The sequence below is a fragment of the Ptychodera flava genome, chromosome 9, assembly GCF_041260155.1.
Source record: "Ptychodera flava strain L36383 chromosome 9, AS_Pfla_20210202, whole genome shotgun sequence".
Lineage (NCBI taxonomy): Eukaryota > Metazoa > Hemichordata > Enteropneusta > Ptychoderidae > Ptychodera > Ptychodera flava.
The window spans coordinates 35,188,725-35,210,437 of record NC_091936.1 but is presented as its reverse complement, the minus strand read 5'-3'; the positions used below and the strand labels follow the sequence as shown (position 1 = coordinate 35,210,437).

General features: G+C 37.3%; 1 protein-coding gene across 1 annotated transcript; it reads left to right on the top strand.

Moving 5' to 3' along the window:
- Window positions 1-286: 286 nt before the first annotated feature.
- LOC139140833 (CMP-N-acetylneuraminate-beta-galactosamide-alpha-2,3-sialyltransferase 4-like) lies at window positions 287-14,600 on the top strand. The gene is made up of 8 exons (XM_070710277.1): window positions 287-799; window positions 6,269-6,394; window positions 7,244-7,347; window positions 7,513-7,573; window positions 8,554-8,658; window positions 10,210-10,393; window positions 11,884-12,015; window positions 12,419-14,600. Exons 1-8 carry the CDS (start codon window positions 579-581, stop codon window positions 12,695-12,697), a joined length of 1,212 nt encoding a protein of 403 aa, XP_070566378.1. The 5' UTR covers window positions 287-578; the 3' UTR covers window positions 12,698-14,600.
- Window positions 14,601-21,713: the final 7,113 nt, after the last annotated feature.

Sequence of the window (21,713 nt, the reverse complement as noted above, 5' to 3'; positions counted from 1 at the left end):
GCCACGTAGGTTACGTACTAGTAAACTCATACCAATGATTATTTATCATTTCCGGCCTTTCTTCTTAATATAAGGAAGATACCCCCATTCTAATCCCTTCTTACAGCCATGCCGACCATTGGTTAGATTGATGCATTTTTCATTGCAAATGCCCTTTCACCTTTGAAAATGAACAAGTTTTATCCTTTCTCGACAATGTGTACATGAAAAACTTCGCCCCTGTCGACATGTAGAAGCTTCACAGATTATTATAAGGATTATAAAATGCACCTATTGCTGTGATTTTAAATCCAAACGGTAGTTGCTGCTATTACAACGTGTGCTGCAGATGTTCCCAGTATTATTGTGTACACACGGCCCCTAATCTACCATATATGAGTTTATTTCTGTAACACCTTCCATTGGGTTGCGAAAGCTTGGCATATTCATGCTGTACCTCCAGTATCAAGAATTCAAACCGAGCAACCAGCCTTTGACGCAGGAATCAGTATTCGGAGACTCGTACTGCCGTTTCTGCCTTTACGTGTTAATCATTTCGGGACTGAGCGAGAGTCTGTCTGCGACTGAACCATCGCATAATGGTGTTCATGTTCAGTAAGCGAACATTCTTTTTGATTGTACTGTTCTCTTCTTTGGTGCTGATGTTTCTGTACCTGAACACGCCATGGCTCTTTCAGACGTCGATCATCACACATTTACACTGGCAGAACATCAACAAGAGTGATAGATACCAGTACAAAGAAGCCGTGCTAACCAGCAGTTCCGTCAGGAACGCAACAGGCAAAACCAAAAATAATGAGTAAGTACTTTCGGTTGCAAAGAGGGCAGTCATATATAGGCATTGTAAAAACTATGGGAACAGAAAGAAAACAGACCCATAGGAATATCTGAGTAAGACGTGAGTGGCATAAGTTTGCGCCGATGGATTTAGAATTTTGGATTTTTTTAGGTACAAAGGCATACCCCATGGATAATTGTCATGAGATGTAATCAGGTTTTTACCATAGATCGCGCTCCAAGGTCGTGCGTGGTGTGTGAAACGAAACATGCGCCGCCAGAGGACGGCCAGTGCACTATATTCCCGTGCACTATCGTTCCTTCTCATATCTGAGTTGATATAGAATTTTTACCTCTCCGGCAAGTACACTGAAGTAAAGGTTTGAAATTTTACTAGCGCCAGGTGACGCGTCATTCTGTTCTCCATTAACATCCCTTGAATGCCCTGCCATGAAGCAAAATGATGAAAACTTGAACTTCAAAGATGCCCAAGCAATACCGAGTATTCAATGTCTGGCAACATGGAAATTATATCAAAATGACACGCCACACACTCATTCAGTGTCGAGATTAGCCGAGGCAAGCCATGTGAGCAAAAACTAAAAGGAAAGCATAGATTCGCCCACAGAAGGAAGATTAGAAAATATAATAGAAAACTGTTCAAGTGTGGTGGGGGGGGTCATTTTTATAAACGTATCTAGGGGAGGGTCACTTTTAACAGAGGCTGATTTTACGGCCAAACCTTCGCTTGTGCATGTGATATTTCCTCCAAAAAAATCACAGATGAAATACATTGATTCATTTAAATACATAAACATTATCAACAAGCTTCAAAAGCAAAGAAGATGCAGTGGTATCCTCCACTAAACACCTTGAACACTTAAAACTGATGAAAGACAAGAGACAAAAACATATGGGACAGGTGGCAAAGTGTATTACAATTATCAAACGTCTATAAATGCACAAATATTGTTAGTTTTATGTTTTTATATTGCAAAAAAATGTTCATAGTTCTCTCATAGACTACCATGTATAGTGATTCAACATTTCGGTGAAATTCAAAAATCAAGTTTCTTGAACAAACATGGACTTGTAACCACCCTAGTCTAATCAAGTAAATTTAAATCAATTATCAAACGTTCATAAATACACAGATATCAATTTGCTAGTTTTATAGTAAAAAAATCTTCTTAGTTCTCTCATAGACCAATATATGTAGTGAATCAACATTTCGATGAAATCCGAAAATTTAGTTTCTTGTACACGCATGCACGTTTTTCCCACTTCAAGCAAAGTACATTTACATATATTATCAACATATCAAATGCAAATGTATTTCTATGTATATGAAATGCAACTGACAGCAATACAAGTATACACAACACATATGTATATTGTGTTAATAGGCTGATTACTAAATACATTAAATAAGATGTGAAACAGAAGATTGGAGTCAATACAAATAGCAAAAATACTGAAAAGTATCAAAATTTTATGTTTGTGATACTGTTCGCTTACGGGTGAATGGTCAGAAGAAATTTACGTATTGTTTTACTTTTTCATGAGGGATTTTTGAATTCTGGTATATTAACGTACGATTGAAAGTCAGTGTTTTTCATGAAAATCACTTAAAATCAATACATAAACGCATTCATTTCAAGTTCATGCAGTTAATTAAATGTTCAGATTCTCAGTAATACAAAAGTAATATTTTTGACATGAAAGATAATTTTAATGAAGAAATGTGTAGTTTGTTTCATTTTCAGCAAATTTGCCATTATTACATCCAAAACTTCAGACATCAAACACCCAAAATTGCAGACATTAAAAGTTTTATTTGATGGAATATTTCAACTTCCAGTATTGTCAATTTAGTAAAACTTTTATAAGTGGCATCTAGGTCAATATGTCTTGTACTTTTTATGAAAATTTTCTTCGTTAGGTCACCCTGCTTAGTTTCACACTATTTTGGCAAAGTGCAGCCCGGAATTCACAATTTGCACACTCTTCCATGATCGCCATTATGTGTGCTCTTCAGCTGATGCCATGGACCCGACCAGATTGGGATTAACTCAAGTCGGCTTGGACTGATAAATCCAAAAATCCACTGATGCATTAAAAATAAGTGAATTTAGGCACTTGCCTTTAGAATGTGGCTCTACAAACTGCTGACAACATTTATATTACCACTAAAGAATATTTATGAGGGCGTCAAAAAAGGTAGTGTCAACATCTGCGAGCAGAAATTTTCGATGCGTGTTTATTTTCCCTGAGCGTACATCGCTTACAAATAAGCCGCTATATGATAGTTTTTTGGATTTTCAAAAATTATGATTGTATAGATGGGGTTTTGAAATTTTTAGGGCATTGAGGGGGATCTGAAAAACTGAGATTTCGATCAAGATTCCTCCAGCCCCCTCCCCCTCACCTGTATTTGCGAACGCAGCCAAAAAACCCTATTTCCTGGTCTTCACTATAGCGCATTATTACACCTCACGTATTATTCAGGTACTGTGATTGGCTGAGCCTCACTCTCGTGATATAGAACAAAAAGTGATAGAACATGGCTTAGGTGATATAGCCCTGTCGCGTGCGCTGATATAGCCCTGTCGCGTGCAGTGATATAGCCCGCTACCACGTTCTGGAATACCGCGCGTCCTTTCTGCGCGTACCACATCATCGCGTACATTTGCTTGGTATTTTCTGTAAAGCAATGGCTTTTGAAAAGGTACAAGAAATTAGCTCGACCTGAAGTTCACGACGACATTTAGTAAATTAAACGAGAAAAGCTTTAACAACACTGTCTTCGTTTTTAGAGGTTAATTCAACTTCATGTAGCATTACGATCGAGCAACAAATAGAAAGTTTCACTGTTGCGAGTCTCGATCGACACTTGACTGCATTCTGAGCAAAGTTTCGAAAACAAGTGTTTGTTCGGTGTAATAAAATTAATGACACACGCTAGCGCGGGCTGGTGCTCATGACGGTATTATTGATGATACCCTCGCCTTCGGCTCGGGCATCATCAATATTACCGTCATGAGCACCATCCCTTGGGCGGGCAACAAATCGTGATCTTGCCCTTGCTGGCGTGTGTTATTATTTAACTATTGCCCTCTGCCTATGGCCTCTGTGCCTCCTGAAACAGTGATGTGTTTTTGGTGACGCACAGGCCCTCGGGGTGATAAACGAGCGCTACATTCCTCATGACTAGGTAGTATCGGTAGATGTTAATAATAACAAGATTCTATGTCACGATTCATCGGGAGTGTCACGTGACGAGACAATTATAAGTCTCGTGGCCACCAGCTCGAAAAAAGTGACGTCAAAGGGCATTTTTTCAAAAACTATTTCACTTGTAAAGTTTGTAAAAAAGCGCCTGTGATTTGAGAAGCAAGATTTTCCACTGCAACATCTCAGGAATTTGAAGAGCTCATTGACGATAAAAATTCAAGCGTAACCAAGGATGTTATTCGGTTTGCTAAAGATTATTGGCGAACAATCTGCCATCACCATGGCTATGCTGCGGAGAGCTCGCCATGTGAACTTCTCAAAATGTATTGTCGCAGTTGTAAAATTTCATTAAAGAAAAAACACAGAGGAAGATGAGCCTGTGGACTATTATAAAACACCAATTTACCTGGTCTTTTATTCGGACTATTGCGCCCGTTTCTTATTTCTCGTAGCGGTGCATTACCAGAAACCCGTTACCGTTTCCGACTGCCTGTGTCCTCGGGAAATGTTAATAGCGATGTATTTATTTTGGTAACGAACGGCCCTGAGGTAATAAAAGGGTGCCTGATGCTGTGGCCCTCCTGACCAGGCAACAGTTGTTCGCTGTTTCTCATCTGTTAATGCGAATTGTGACACAAAATGAGCGTGCACTCGTCCCGCCTTTTAAAAACGTAGAGCAAGCTTGTATAACTATATTTTGATATTATTGGATTGATTTATCTTTATTTTCTGTAAACCTTAACGTCTTTAACATTTTGGAGACTGATTAGTTTAATATCAAAATAAATCAAGCATCAGGAGAGGTTCGACCAAACCATTCGATGTTATTACTGCTGAATTTTTAATTTCACTTCGAATGCATTGATATATTGTCGATGGCTGTCGTTTTTTGTTAGCCTTTAACCCTTTCTCTGCTAGATAGTATCACGTCCCCATCAGCCAATTCAGTGAAAAGCGGTATTGAGCCAAAACCATACATATTTCCACCCATTTGGCTTAGTCTGTTCCTACAGCTTTAGTCTACAAAAATTAAGTTTACAATATCTGTGATTTCAGGGGCCTTCAAATGTTCAATTTTTTGTTAAAATACACCAAATTTTACATACTGTGCTTCACTTGTTCTAACGAACTTGACCCGATGGTGAAATATGAACTTGGCAGGAAAAGGAGAAATGAAGACAGCCAATTTCAACCCCGAGAAATTCTCAATCTCAATTTTGTTGTAGACTTACAGTATTTTCCAGAACTGTCCATTTACTGGGTACTCATGTGAACGAATTTGCTTCTTCGACTGTCATAGCAACCATGTCAATGTTGTTTTCGCATGTTTTGGCTCAGTTTTCCTCCGACATAAGTTTAGTTGTGTAAAGAAAATCGCAACTTCAAAGAAGGTGCATGACTATTTCTTTACATTCCATCCATATGAATTTGATACTCGTAATATCTTAGCAAACTTTGATGCATTTCAATGTATGTGTAATTGAAAGTGAGGTCGGTCCGGTGAACTTCAAGATGCAGTTGATGATTGAGAAATGATGTCGCACTCTCAACCAAAAACCATGCAAACACCTTCTTGTTTGTGAAAACAGCCTGTTTTTTATTCGTTTGGATCATCTACACTGAAGTGTAGAAACCAAAGGAAAATAAGAATCTCAGCTAACAGAATCAGATGTAATGTTTTCCAAAAACTCAGCCAAATCGATCATAAGAAACTGAGATCACTACAATTTCTCAGTCTCAAATAAGACTGAGTTATAGAGGCATTTTGATTTGCGTCCATAAACCGATGCAAATTATTTTTGCTGGTGCAGGCTTCTTTTACATCACAAGTTTGTCCAGTAAAGGTGGCCAATCCGATAGATGACTGATCTCGTAACACACTTATTTTCCAGAATTTTTTATTTTGTCTTCTTTCCTTTATTGATATCAGTACGTTCACTGAGTTCATCATATCTTGTCGCTTATTACTATGCAAATCCGAACGAGAAAAATCGTGTTGTATCCAAGAAGTTGTGACCTGGCCGATCTACCAGTTAGTTATTATTGCAACAGTGAGTGTCATCGTGGACTACTGTCTATGGTGCCATCTTACTCTTTTCAACTCGATGTTATGTCTTAGACAGCGTGAATGGTAAGAGTGGTATTCATGGATACCATCAGTTCGCGATAGACTCTTTAGGAGGCAAAACGCAATTATGGAGGAAGGAAGACAGGCCTCCGTGAGATGAGCTGATACACTGTTATGTTTCCTTTGCAGGGCGTCCAAGAATACCTCGACGTCCCGACATAAGGAAGCTACCACGGTTAAAACTTCGACATCTTCAGTCAATGTGACATGTCAACGGGGATATGTGCAGGACAGGGTAAAACGATTAATACCGGGGTAAGTGGAAATATTAAATACTGTGTAATAACTAAAATCGCAATTGTGATGACGTTGAGGACATTATAAACAATAGCAGCGTATCTCACTACAATTCTACTACTTTCCGATTCATTACACTTGTATTATGGTAAATTTGTATAGAGTTGTCTTGTTACCTTTGAAAGTAAATCGACGGGTTTCACAGGCGCGTTTTTACGTTAGATTGACCGGTAGTGTAAACTTTTCTTCACTTTGCAGAGTTCGATAGCTTTAGGACAGGATTACTTAACGACAGGAGACTAAGATGATCATGCCTGTCACAACTGCTGTATTAATAAACGTTGATTTTCTTTTTTGTATTATGTGTTATCTTTTGTCTGAATAGTAGTGCCTGTTTTTAATATGATATATTATATTTTCAATTTTCAATGTTAGATGTTCTTGTAATTTTTAGCCGGTTCTGGAAAGGTGGAATAAATGAACATTATGCACAGCCAAAGTCCACTAACAAACAGAGAAGTAGACCCAACGCGCACAGACAGAGAAATTTTCACCGATTTTATCAGTTTTATACTATTTATATTGAAACAAAGAGTAGTTCGCACGCACCCTGGTCTTCTACATTTGATGTCTTTTTATAGAGACATGCTAAAAATTTACAAGAGCAGAGATGTCTCTTTTGCTTCTCAATTCAACTCAAGTAATAACTGAGCAGGCTATTTAATTTTAATCCTTTCCAAACGGATTTAAATTAACCTGGAATTGTATTATCGCTTTACAAGTCAATATTTAAAATAGCGGGACGATAAAGAGATTTATTTTATTCTAATGATCTTTGCCTCGAAATCTTCTCTCCCGTCGATCTAGATTTGACATACATGCTCACCTTTTCCTGGAACCGGGGTACCGGACATGGAAAGAATTCGAAAGAATGAAAAGGACGGGCTATCCGTACGGAATGGCCGGTACTGGTAAGGACACAAACGTCAAAATGACACAAGCTACAGTGTACTGAAATCATTAAAGGGTGGTTGCGGTCCATGTACATGACAAACCTTGTCAAGTTTATCTTTGAACCATTGTTCTCTTTTCATCCACATAACAATCAATTAATTTATACCTTTCCGTTGGATTAGGCGATATCATAGACAGTGTACTGAAAATGTTGCCGGCCGCTGGGAAACGAGACCGGTTTGGGTGAGCAAAATGCTTATGTATTACATAGATGGTATTAACAGACTCTCACGCCCCAATGGGCTGAGATGGAATCTCACATCAGTTTGGGAATTTCTGCCTCACACGAACAGGGCACGAATGTAGACGGAAATTCCCGAACGAGTGTGAGACATCTCAGTCCATTGGGGAGTGGGATAATTTTCTGACATCCTTTCAAAACTGGCAAAATCGCAGTTCTTGTGTTGTTGTTTTTTGTGAACATCGTTGTCACCAATGACTTTCTTTATTCATATCAAACACGATTGGAACTTATTTGGGATATAATTGGATCTTCATATTTTTCAAATTTCTCAAAAGTGTTAGGTGCCATATAGCTGAATGTTGCAATATTACAAATTACTTATAAAAACAAGTGTGTAACTTAAAAAGAAATGCAGACGAGCTTACATATGCAGGTTAAAACGACTTACTTCACCATACAATTATCCCAAATTAGTTCCAATCGTGTTATTAATACCCTTCGAAAAAATATCCTGCATTCATTCACATAAAATGCTGTGCTTAAAACGTTTACAGACGTTTTATTGGCACTGCTGCACAGCTTGCGCAGTAATTTTTACGATGAATAATTTACTTTTAAGTGTGCCGGCCTGCCTGCTCCATAGTTCAGAGTTTAACCCTTTGCCTACTGTAAATTTTAATGCAATATTTTACCAATTTTTGCGAACTTTTCTGTAAATGTTCTAGGACCAGTAAGGACCTTTCAAACGTAATTTTTATGTCAGTGTTGGACCTGTGACGTTCTCTGACATAACAAGATGATTATGATAGATAAAAAAAATATCTAGGTATTTCTTAGTATAAATAATTCAAAAATATAACCTGTTAGTTGTGGTTATATTAGCATTTGACTGGTTTTAATATTAAGTCGTTGGAATGGTAAAAGGGGTTGAGAACGTTAACATTGCTCACGACAGAGATATTCTACGATTGTTTCACAGGGAAAGAGACGAAGTTTGTCGTCGTTGCATATTGGTTGGTAGTTCAGGGGTCAGCCTCGGAAAAAACGTCGGCAGCCAAATCGATAAATACGATGTTGTAATCAGGTATGCGTGCATTTTGTGGTGGTCGGTCGTTTCATGGTATAAGCTACCCGTGGTTTGCAAACTTCAATCCGTCTTTCAGTCTCCAAAGATTAAATCTCTAAAGTATTGCAACACCCTAAAATATGATTTGAAGTCTGCTCCGGAACAGACACGCTTACTAAACAAACGTCATTATAAACAATGTTTAGGCCGCGTTGACAAACACTTCTGGGGGGCGGGAGATTCGATGGGGGACTTGAAAAAAGTAAGGAGACATTGAGGGAAAATTGAAAATACTAAAGGGAGTATAAATAAAAAAATAATGCTGTTTATTGGAAGTATTTTAATTGACCGCTATTGAACAAAAAGTAACCCAAAAATAAAGTTTAACAAAAATGTCCCACATGTGTACTACTTAATACACTCACATGTTAAAATCAGGCACTTTCTTACGCCCATGAATTTTAGCATAACTCACATAAAACTGCCTCACCCACCTTTTTTCGCCAAGAAACCATTAAAAGCCGTTTGAGAGCAGTACAAACATGATGACACGGATTGCAAAGTACCTCTCGGCCGGTGCAGAATGTTTGGGAATTTCAGCTCACAGTCTATGCACAATAATTTGCTGAATTCTCCTGCCGAGCTGTGAAACCAAACATGTCTTTTCAGTTGCAAGACTGATACCTGTTGGTACTGACAGACCATGTCAGGGAGCCCCTGTCATTTCATCTACAATAGTGGAACAGTGTGCATATATTGACTGGCTATGAGGTATACGCTTAAACTTCTCCTTCGGCCAGAGTCACCAAAACATTGCTCTGATATTGTCTCAAGAAACAGGTAATGTTTTGTGAGATTCAAATTGAAAGGCAAAAGGCAAATAAAATGCTATATTTTTGTTCCTAAACATAACCATCGAATATATGTCATTTACATGACATTCAAGCATGTTCAATTTTAGTCGCCATCCTCTCTAGAACAACCAACTAACCAACAAACAACCAAACAGCCAACCTACAAGCTTGCTGCTTTTGTTGTTTCTCTTTGCCATCTATACCCAACATTTTAGAGATCCCTGCATAAATACCACGCTTGATATAGTCATTGCATATATTCAACATACATAATGTTCTCGACAGTTGAGGCCAGGAAGTCATCTAGTTTCCAATTTTCCCATTGATCATTTTTTTTTTTTTTGCCTTTTTACAAGAAAAGGTGACACGTTTGCCATAAGCAAAATATGGAAATATGCTTCCAATCACCGCCTTTAAGGAGCAAAGATACAGTCCATAGTTTGGTAAAACCTTAAAGTTATTGAGAGACAGAAGATGTTAGCAACATGCCCTCATTCCCTTATTTTACCCGGCAATTATTTATCAATTGCGTACGACAATTGAACATGTCTGATGGTCAAGCAATAAAAATGAATTGCAAACTTTAGTGAAGGGAGTCTAGGATTCTTCAAACTCTGTGGTTTTTCACATGCGTATAAAATACAGCAGGAAATCTGTCATCGACGATGATTTGTTGAATACATTCTGCATTTTCTTGATTTCATGCCTGGTTTAGAATGAACGATGCCAAGGTGGAGAACTATGAAGCAGATGTCGGGAAGAAGACAACATTTAGATTTATTTACCCCGAGAGCGCGGCACCTGTTGCAAATAGATCTGTGTATGAAACTAATACAGATATTGCATTTTTAGTTTACAAGCCGAACGACATCCGTTGGCTGGAAGCCGTGCTCAAAAAGGTATGTGGCATATGACTGGCTGTTTGATACGTTTTGTTACGGTGTTGTGCGCATGTGTGCATGACACCTTTAGGTCAGTCTCTACAATAATTGCGGCGTTGGTGATAGTGGTGCCAACAACAGCAATATAACAACAACCACGTCAACAACAACGACGACGACGACGATGATGATGCTGTAGTACCGTGTATTTAGGACACCTTGTTCGTGGATGTCTTTTAAGGTGAACGGGGCCTTGGGGACAAATATTCGGATTGTTAAATTCCTACAATATTTTTTTGTGATCTATCACTTGTGGGCTCATTTTAAAGCTCTTGGAGCAACGAAAACTTTTACCGCCTGAGTTTTTCGTAAATCTAAAATTTTATTTTCCGCATAGAGATAACACAGGGATGGCGGCCATTTTGAATTTCAAAAATTTGTTTCTCTAATTCAAAAATTTGCACGGTTTACCCGGATTTTTATTCTTGATTTTGGCAGAGAATGGTTGAAAGATTCCTTAAAAGTTTGAGCAAAAGTTTGTCTTTCACCTTCGAGGCGCATACTACCGTAAATCAGTCACAACATTTTTTATCAATAAACACGATTGGAACTAATTTGGGATAATTGGATATTCATATTTTTCGAATTCTCAAAAGTGTGAGGTGCCGTATAGCTGAACGATGCAATATTGCAAATTACACATAAAAACAAGTGTGTAATGTAAAAAGAAAACAAATGAGATTATGTTTGTAGATTAAATAGGCATTACTTCACTATCCAATTATCCCAAATTAGTTCCAATCGTGTTAATATCTGAAAAGGGCTCTTAAGCTAAACATCAATTTAAAAATATAATTAAAAATAGAGGAGTATTAAATGATGGATAAACCTGGTAAAATAACAAGGATCCTGAGCCAGGTCAACTCCCTTCTAAAAATAAAATAGTCTGATATTCAGGGAAATAAGATATTTGACTATTTACATAGAGTATATTTAAGAAAATACTTTTTCACTGAGTTACTTCAAGGGAGGTAAAATTCCATCAAAGTAGGATGCGCCTCGGGGACATATATTTTGACTCTCAACTTTTTTCCGATTTTTTTCTGATCTACCACTTATGGGGGCTAATTTTAAAGCTCTTGGTGTAAGAAAAATATTAACAGTCTTAGTTTTTGGAAAATCAAAAAAATTATTTTTTCTCCATATAGTTAGCACAGGGATGGCGGCCATTTTTGAACTTTGTGATATCGGTAAACGTGACTTTGTTTCTCTAGTAACAATTTTGCACAGTGACCCCTGAATTTTAATTCTAAATTCGGCACGGTAAGAGAATGGTTGAACGTTTCATTGAGGAAAGTTCCAGCAAAAATTAAGTCTTTCACTTTCGAGACACATTCTTTCACGTCTGTGCATGAAGAGTCTGACGAGCTTGATAAACTGATCAGATCAGGTCACAAATCTCCACTTGAGGGTTATCGTACTGCTTTCTCGCTCGATTACTTATTCAGGAGGACCCGAGAAAGACAGACATGAAGTTTGGGAACAGTGTGCCAGGGGTAATGACCACACCAGCCAAACAGGTCCGTTTAGTAAGTCCAAGACTCCATGTTGAGGCTCGTGACCAATTTTTGTCCGCCAAGGTAAATATTTCGTCCAAGAGTGCAATTTAAACAAAATTATATTTTCGTCGTATCAGGCATACAATGTTAGGTACTGAATGCAGAGTTGCGTGCGCACTAATCCGTCCGACAATCTATCTTTTTGCTTATTTGTCCATCAGTCACTTTGTCCACCCATTCAACTATTTATCTGCCACCTACCTACCTATCCTTCCCTCCAACATAGATACATAGATACAAACATAGTAGATAGATAGATAGATAGATAGATAGATAGATAGATAGATAGATAGATAGATATATAGATACACACACATTTACATACATAAACACATAAATACATACATACTTGCATACATGCACGCATGCATGCATGCATGCGAATACACGTATTGACTTTCAACACTATCGTTGCTTCATGCAGAAAAGACCGTCATGTGGATACGTTGCTTTGGTAATGGCTTTACACTACTGCGACCACGTGGACATTACCGGTTATGGTTTTGATCCAAAAGTACCAGTTCACTATTTCAAAGGCAGAGATCAGGGGATGCCGAAGAGGGGCGCACACTCTTGGACTGATGAAGAGCAACATATTCTTCAAATGCTACACTGTGGTATAATTGAACATGACCTGACCGGGCACTTTGCCAAAGAAGTAAAAGGATGGGAACATCCTTCTGTTAACTGCACGAGGAGGTAGCCACATGCACTAGAGTAGTTTACGAGATCATATCAACCACAATAAACAGCTGAAACAGTGACTTTTTCTACGCTTGTAGATCATGGAGTGACGTCGCTTCAACATTAACTCATTGTTCGGGTCGTAGTTCAGCGTTCAGCAGTACAAGGGGGGAATTTGACAAGCACAGAGAACTGATGATGCAGTCTATTAATGCGAAATATCAAGTCAGTTGGACAAGTTTTGTGTCCGAATGGGTTTGATCGTTGACTTCGTTGCTAAATGAGTACTTACCACGGGTTTCGAGTTCGAAAATTAATGTATTCATATCTTTTTAAAGATGTGATCAGTTTTACTTTTTTTGCCCATCATGCTTTAACACCAATGTTACATGTCAACAAGGCCCCAAGTACAACAGTCCATGACGCGCTGCACATTCGCACAAAATATTCACGTTAACCATGCTGCCGTTCATAGTTTTTTGAAATGGATATGTATACTTATATACAGATGTATACTTATATACGGAGGACACAGATGAACATTTCTACAGATACTGATACCCCATTGCGATATATAAATACTGTAAAATGAGGGCTAAAATGATAAAAACTATCAAAGCCACTTTGCCGTTCTTAGCCAAACCGAATAAAATTACCCACCATCAGTGACAATGTTTACATTTATATTCTCATGAATACATGTGTATTAACTGAAATATGAGTCATATAATAATAGTCCTGCTTGATCAAATATCCAACCTATCAATATTTACTACAACATTGGTATTCATCAGTACGTAATTTCTTTCAATAAAAGAGAAAGTGTAATTATCAAAATAAGTTATTACTGCTTTGATAATCCAATTTTATAGTTTATCTTGGTCATTTTGGTACACTTCTGACTTGCCGATTAAACATGCGCAACTTGTCATGTTAGTGTTAAGGCTAAAAAAATTGTTTCTGGTCCTTGACATTCAGAAAAAGTGATGCGACGACAGGATTTTTTTTCTTTTCCTTTTATTCCTAACAATGCTGGTTTGGCACTATTGATGCAACAGTTATTGTCTTTTATCACTGGATGCATAATGCTTCCGTTTTCTTTTTAGCATTTTCGGACATGCAAACAGGGATATCAAGGATAGCTGTACTGATGAGTATGTAACGAAAAAAAGACATGACGCACAGGTTCTGAAATGACGCGCGCAATGACCAGAAACAATCTTTTTTGACCTAATCGGTCATGCATATTTCCCTGTTATTGCAAGTATGTGACAACTCAAAAGGGCGCCGAAGAAGAAGGAATTTGAACAATGTATGGCAAAATGACTATTATCAAATCCGTAGCAATATCACAAATTTTATTACTATGACAAGACTAGAATATCAAGACACTGTATCGACAACAAATCAGTTGGTTATTTTACACTTGATCTTCCGATTAAATCAGCAACACGCTGTTGAATTTTCAGATATCTGGTACAGCATTGCAAACTAGATGGTGTATTAGCATATACAGAAATATCTGAAGCTTTCCATATTATTAGGTTGTATTAGGTGATAAACCTCTTCATGAATCTTTAAAGTTTCTTAGTTTTCAATTTGATCTTCACGCTTGCAAAGTATTGTAGCGGTATATTTTCTTCATGGGTGCATTTTAGAAATGACAGTGACACCTTCAAATCGATGCTATCGTAAAATTATAGTAGCAGCGAGAAATTATCTTCCTCTTATTTATATGAACCATAGATTTAACAATTACCAAAAGTCACTGCTGTAATTTGTAAAAGATTGAAGAAAACCGAAGACATTATACGGCACAAATTACTGTAAACATCTGACACACTTTTTCCTAGAACCATGACATACGTAAACAAGCAATGTACATCTTTATGATTGAAATAAATCATTGAATCTTCTAATACACCTGCCTGTCTTGTATATGTAGGATTAATGAAACAATTCCTAACAGCAAGTCGCTTATCAGCCACCTTTCACCAAGTAGCCAAATAACTCCTGCTGATTTCAGTACTTTTGTTCTGTGTATCAACTCCACATTCCCATTCTGCTGCCTATAGTTTGAAAACATGTCCAGAATTAAAACCCTCAACATAGCCTGTTATGACTAATTGCTATTGTTATTGTGGAAAATTAATTAAAGTTAGGACTAAAATTTATACCCAACAATGATATTGCTGATTGTAAACATTAACAGCTGTGTTGAGAAGCCAATTTCTTGTCATTCATGATTCTTCAGTGAACAGAACAAGAGACTGCAGTTGCTTCAAGGAATGAAATGCCGAAAAATATAGCCCAAAGTTCAACATACTGGGGCTTCAAGTAACTGCATTGCACAAAGTCGTTTTAGGGTCGTTTTTAGTCGCTGTCATAGGGTATAAGCATAGTCTTAGCTCTATTTTAAATTTCAAATTGGTGGTCTCTACTGTGACCATAAAACACAAGAAATAAGATATTCGACTGGACATAGTGTGTAAACATCCTCTTTGTTACATGTTATAAACCAAATAAAAAAGATACCGGGCTGAACTATTTAATATTCTTTGGTTTTTGGAAAAGAGATGCAAAATGAATGAATGTGCTGTTCATTAATTTTCGAACTCTAGGCATTATTATTTTTCAGGAATTTGCTGCATTCATCATTAGAGTTGACGTTCAATTGTCGACCACTCACCATTTAGCAGAGATTAGAAAAATGCAGGCGGTATAAATTACTTGTAATATAATAATATGTAATAGGCCTGACCTGAGAGCGAGCGCAGCGTAGGGTATATCATGGATGTTACGCGGTATATCGTATATCCTAATCCTACATCGTCAATTATGTTATCACTGGTAATTGCATGATAATTTCTATGTTCGCTGCATATTTTTGCCATTTAGGTTGAATGGCCGTCAATTGTTTTCTAGAGTTAAAATAGATTACAGGGTAATTTAACTCGGAAATATCAAGTTCACCAGCTAGAATCAATAAAAAGAGGTAAATTAAATGATTCAGATCACTTTATTGAAACAGGGGCGGGAACAGAGGACATCCTCAATGCAAAACAAATACTTGTTATTCCCGTTGGGGCTCTCCGCAAAAGATTTTTAATGCTCGCGTGAGTTGACCGTTCCTTCTCGCGAGAGTTGGCTTGTCTCAAAATGGCGGCGCACAACGATAACCAAATCCGACTTTCAAAATTGATTGAAAATAATCATTTCTAACTTTCTTTAGAACAGAAAGATTCTTTTGTCTGAAAAACACATTGTCCAGTAGGATTTGCGGTAGATGACATCTTTAATTTCACGCAATCCATGACAAAGAAATCAAAATGGCAGCCTCCATGTAAACAACAGGAAGTGCATTCTTTTCAAACTCGTAGGTATATAGAGATTCCACTCTCAATACATTCATGTACACACGTTAATCTGAATGCTCGCTTCGCAAGCGGCCTTCGGCTTCGCTCGCTATGACTTGTTTAATAACAAGCTCTCCTATGAAACCTCAGTTCCCTAGATATTAGGTTTACAATAATATAATATTAGGTAAAAATGGTCAAATGGAAAAAATAACACTATTTTTGTGTTAGTTTTACAATGGCTTGTCATATCCCGATCACTTATATTCCGAGAAGATCGTAATATTGACTAAAAGGAAGCATTGTACCAATTATAGGCAACAAAAAACAAACCTTGTGCGTTTGTTATCATATCATCACAAAATCAACCATGCCGCTGTAATTATGTGGTCGTCCGATTAATTCCTTTCACGGCCCAGGTCGCAAACAAATGTTTGAGATCGAAACTATGAAATGAGAAAGCAATCTTTGATGAAGAACTGAAAGTAGTTATGAAAAACTAGCCATCATAAATATTCGACCAAGGTGGCGCCTGTCAAGCCTCGTTTTCAAGTGTTGAATTTTATATTTTGAATATTGCATTTTGAATTTTGCATTTTGAATTTTTAAGAACTCTCTCGGCCATGGTAGATATGACATCACGAATGGAGGAGAGTAACAAACATATGTATTGCCCCCACTTAGGGACTGGTCAGTTTCTTCAGACATGTACAATACATACGTACGTTCGTACATACATCATACGTAACACGTACACACATAATTTCGCACATACATGCATACATACATACATACATACATACATACATACATACATACATACATACATACATATATACACACACATATAGATAGATAGATAGATAGATAGATAGATAGATAGATAGATAGATAGATAGATAGATAGATAGATAGATAGATAGATAGATAGATAGATAGATAGATAGATAGATAGATATATAATAGCACGGGAGGAATCTTATAGTAGGAAATTATATGGCAACATTGAAGCTGCTGCCATAGCAACAGATGCTGTTAATGCAGCACGAGGTAGTAAGTGGGACCATGTGAAGGAAAACATCAAACAAATCGTTACAACAAAATATCAGTGTCATAGGATGGATAAAATAAAATCTCTGGTTGTTCAGGGAAAATTCCTGGCGCTTCTTGCAGAAGAAAAGGCTGACATTACATGGAGAAGCATTATCTATAACATGCCAAAAAAATCCTCAGCTTCGCAGTCAGAGCAGCTATTGACTGTCTTCCAACGTTCAATAATCTACATAGATGGGGTAAGAAAATTTCCTCAAAGTGTAAACTTTGAGGTAATACCCAAACCCTTCATCATGTTCTGAATGGCTGCAAAATCATGCTTGAACAGAATAGATACACTTGGCGACATACTAATATTTTGAATTATATTTTTCAAATTTGTGCTTCATCAGTTATGGACACATTATCTATTTACGCCGATTTACCAGGTCATACAAAAGGTACCATCCCGCGCAATGTTTTATGAACACCTGACCGTCCTGATCTTGTTATACTGTTCAGTAATGTAAAAAGAATGATCGTTTTTGAAGTGACAGTACCATTTGAATTTAATATCGAGAGACGTCATAATGACAAATGCATGAAATATTCACATCTTGTTAACTCTTTACAAGCTCAAGGCTATTCGACTGAACTCATTTGTTTTGAAGTCGGGTCGAGAGGACAAATAACGACAGACAATAAATTCAGACTTCTTCAACTTCTTAAGGCACTGAAATTAAGTAAACAGCATAAAACCGTGATACGTAATATCAGTAAACTTATCTCAAGTTATTGCCTATTTCATGCCAAAGATGAACCATCATGGTGTGAGGCTTCAATATTGTCTTCTTCCAAAAGTGCAACTACTAAATAGCATTGTATAATGTACATTTACCAACCCATCCATATGTTCATCTGTATTACACAAATTTGCTTTTGTTTTGCGCAGGTTCTTCCTTTCTGTTTAACTTCGTTTTCTTGTGAATGTTTTTTTTTTGTCTTTGTGTGTTTTGTCTCCTTGTTATGTTATATCTGCACAACGTTTCGTCCTAAAAGTAGGACTTCCTCAGGTGCTACAGAACAAAAAGTTTCAACACGGAGTGAGTTACAGTGGTATTTTTCGTACAAAATTTACATGTCAGAGAAAATACTAAGTGACAGTATGGTGAAATTACAGGAGTTATTCCTTACCTATTTGAATGGCTCAGATGTTGAATGGCAATTGAGAGAATGTTTGAATGTGTATTTATAGTGTGGCTGGGAGGGCGCTTGTGTTTGAATTTGAATAAAGACAATGGGAGCAGCTAGCTGTGAATATTTAGGCCGTCAGGTGTTAATGTCTTTAATTTGGAAATCCACAAGGATTCCAGCTTTTTTCGAAGCGGGCCGTCCATTTTATTGATTTTTACAATGCCAACTATTGATACGTCTTGGATTGTGTGTTGATCTGAATTGAAATGGAGCGCTACTGGCATGTTTGAGTTACGACGGATGGTGGACAGATGGTTATTGAATCTTAATCGAAACTCTGTTTTGGTCTCTCCTACGTACTATTTTTGCATTTATTACAGGCTATAAGATATATTATGTTTTTAGACTTGTATGTGATGTTTTGTGCAATAGTGTGCACTGTATTATTTGAGTGGCTATGGACACTGGTAGCATTTGTCGAATGTTCACAGATGTTGCAGCCCCTGGTTGAGCCACATTTGTAGAAACCTGCTGGTGCATTGGACTGTTGTAGTCCACTGTGAACTAATAGATCTCGCAGGTTTCTACTACGGCGGTGTGCTATGATGGGAGTTTCAGCGATCGCACTTCTACAACGGGGTGATTTTTGTAATATATTGAAGTGAGTGTGAACGATCTGTTTGATGTTTTGGTGCCGTGGGTAAGCATAGAATATTAGCATAGCTAGGGGCCATCTTTTGGCCCATCGCTGTTCCGAACACCTGTAGAAAGTGTGAGTTATTAAAAGTGAAATTGTTGTTGTTGAGAATGAGTTTGAGGAACCTGATTATTGTTTTTGTGGGTGGAACCTGTTCTGTGCTGTTCTGTGCCTACAATACAAAATAAAACCACACCAAACACGTTCACCTTTTGTAGTTACATTTAATCCACGGCACCCAAACATCAAACAGATTGCCTAGGGGGCGGTGGATTATTTTTGGCCGACGTCAAAAAGTGGCTGAACCCCCACCCCCATTCCAACTGTCGAAAACAGGGTGACCCCACATTCCAACTTTCGAAAACAGGGTGACCCCCCTCCTGTAAAAGTGAAAAGGTATATAAATTGAATAATTCAGTATATATATATATATATATATATATATATATATATATATATATATATATATATATATATATATATATATATATATATACATATATAATTTGGGGTATATTTAATTTTGGGGGTATATTTTCAACAATCAGTCATTCTGTGTTTTAATGCAATTGGTGTCATGTCAGTTGTAAGATAGGAACTTAAAAGTGTCAATTCAAAATTTTGAGTACAGTATTTTGATGAGCTGTATGTATTCCAACTCTCTTTATGCATAAGCAGATGTCCAGAACTATTGTTAGGGAAATGTGATTGAAATATTACTGCAAGTATGAGCCATGTCGGAATTCAAAAACACAATGACCCCCCCCCCCCCATTGGGCATTTCAAAAACATGGTACCCCCCCCCCGATCACCAAAGTCAAAACAGGGAGACCCCCTCCCATGAATCCATCGCCCCCCCCCCGGCCGAAGAAACTGACCAGTCCCTTACTGAAGTGCGGAGGTCATTGTTTCTGGCTTCTTCTTACGCTTCGTTTTTCGTATGGGTGATATTTTCAAACAGTAAACTCAAACGGTTAAATGCTATGTTTAATCCGCGAAACCTTCTGTGACAAGATTAACATGCAACAGCTGTATGGGCTGCAGCAAGTGCTTCATAAAAATGCATGATCCTGAATACACTCAACCATTATTCATGATATTACCATCCTGTTTTCAGCACCGTATTGTACATTTTCGTGTTTGATAGAAACGCCTCACACAGCACGTTGATACATGCCGAACAGTGTGAGCTGTAGGACTTCTCATGAAATAATGCTAGGGAAAGACGACATCAGTTCTCACTCAAATAACTGAAAATCTTATATTTATTCGATATATGTAAGCATACACACTTACTTCTAATCTGATATGTTTAAAGTATGTCTGTGTTAGAAAGTGTTTGGTTATTATGGCCGGGGATGGGCCGACAAATTCTTCCTGCGCATCAGTCAAAATAAGTGATAATTCTCCTTTTAAGGTGACAAAAATGTCATGACCCCCCCCCCCCCACCATTGCTTGAGTAAAGCTGCACACATGAACACCTATAGAGGGGGGATGCGATAGACTACAAAAAAAAACAAGATTTTCAGATTTTTTCGTATCCCCTTACAAACTGACAAGCTGTTAATGTTCAAATTTCGCTTTCTGACTTGCTATAATTTTGAAATCGCCCACAATGGGATTGGACAGACATTCCAGGTGGATCATCATATTTTTGCGCAAGCTTGTGAGTACAAAATGTTGATATTTGGATTTAATTGATAATCTGCTGTCGATAAAGTTGATTCACTATAAATAGTCTATGAGAAAACTATTTCAATACAAAACTAGCGATATCTATGCATTTAAGACATTTGATAATTGACATAAATAGGTTTGTTACAACTAGTATGTGTAAAAAAAAAAATTGACTTTGGAATTTCACCAAAAACGTTCATCCACTAGACATGGGAGTCTATGACAAAATTGTTAATATTTTTTCCAATGAAAAACTTGCTATACTTGTGCATATACAGACGTTGAATAATAAACATAATTGTACTTGATTAGAATATGATGGTTAAAGGTGCATATTATGTGTACAAGAAATCTGATTTTGGAATTTCACTGAAACTGTTTATCCACTATACATGGGAGTCTATGAGGGAAGTAGGAATAATTTTTCCCTCTACAAAAAAAGCTAATTCTGCATATTTATAGACGTTTGATAATTCATTTTAAAGTACTTCGCCAGACTAGGATGGTTAAAAGTTGATATGTCTGCAAGAAATTGGATTTTGGAATTTCACCGTAATATTGATCCACTATAAGAGCTTACTGTGGAGTCTATGAGAAAAAAAAAACAATAATTTTGTACATTCCAGATCACCTGTTTCTCTATACGCACTAGAAATGCCATTAGAATGAAAATTCATCGCTCGAAGAGAACGCTCGACGATCCCTTTCAAGGGAGTCTGCTGGATTTTGTCAGGCTAAGTACGCAGAATCTTCGCAGTGAAAAGTCATTCATATGCAACTATGCAAATATTCTAAATGGCTTGCACTTTGATAAGACTTTTCTCCAACCCCCTAAAAACAGATATACAACAGAAAAACTTCACGGCAGCTTACTTTCTTGTGAAGGATATTCTATTGGGTACATTTCACAAATATAAAAGTCGTCATGATTCATGCTCCATTCAAACAGGTTATCGTGAATGAATCCTAAAAGAGTTTTCTTGTGTTTGAAAAGGGCTATTTTGTTTTGCATATTCCGTCTGTCTGTAAAAGAATGACGTCTCTCATTTCACATGTTTAAATATTTAGTTCAAATCTG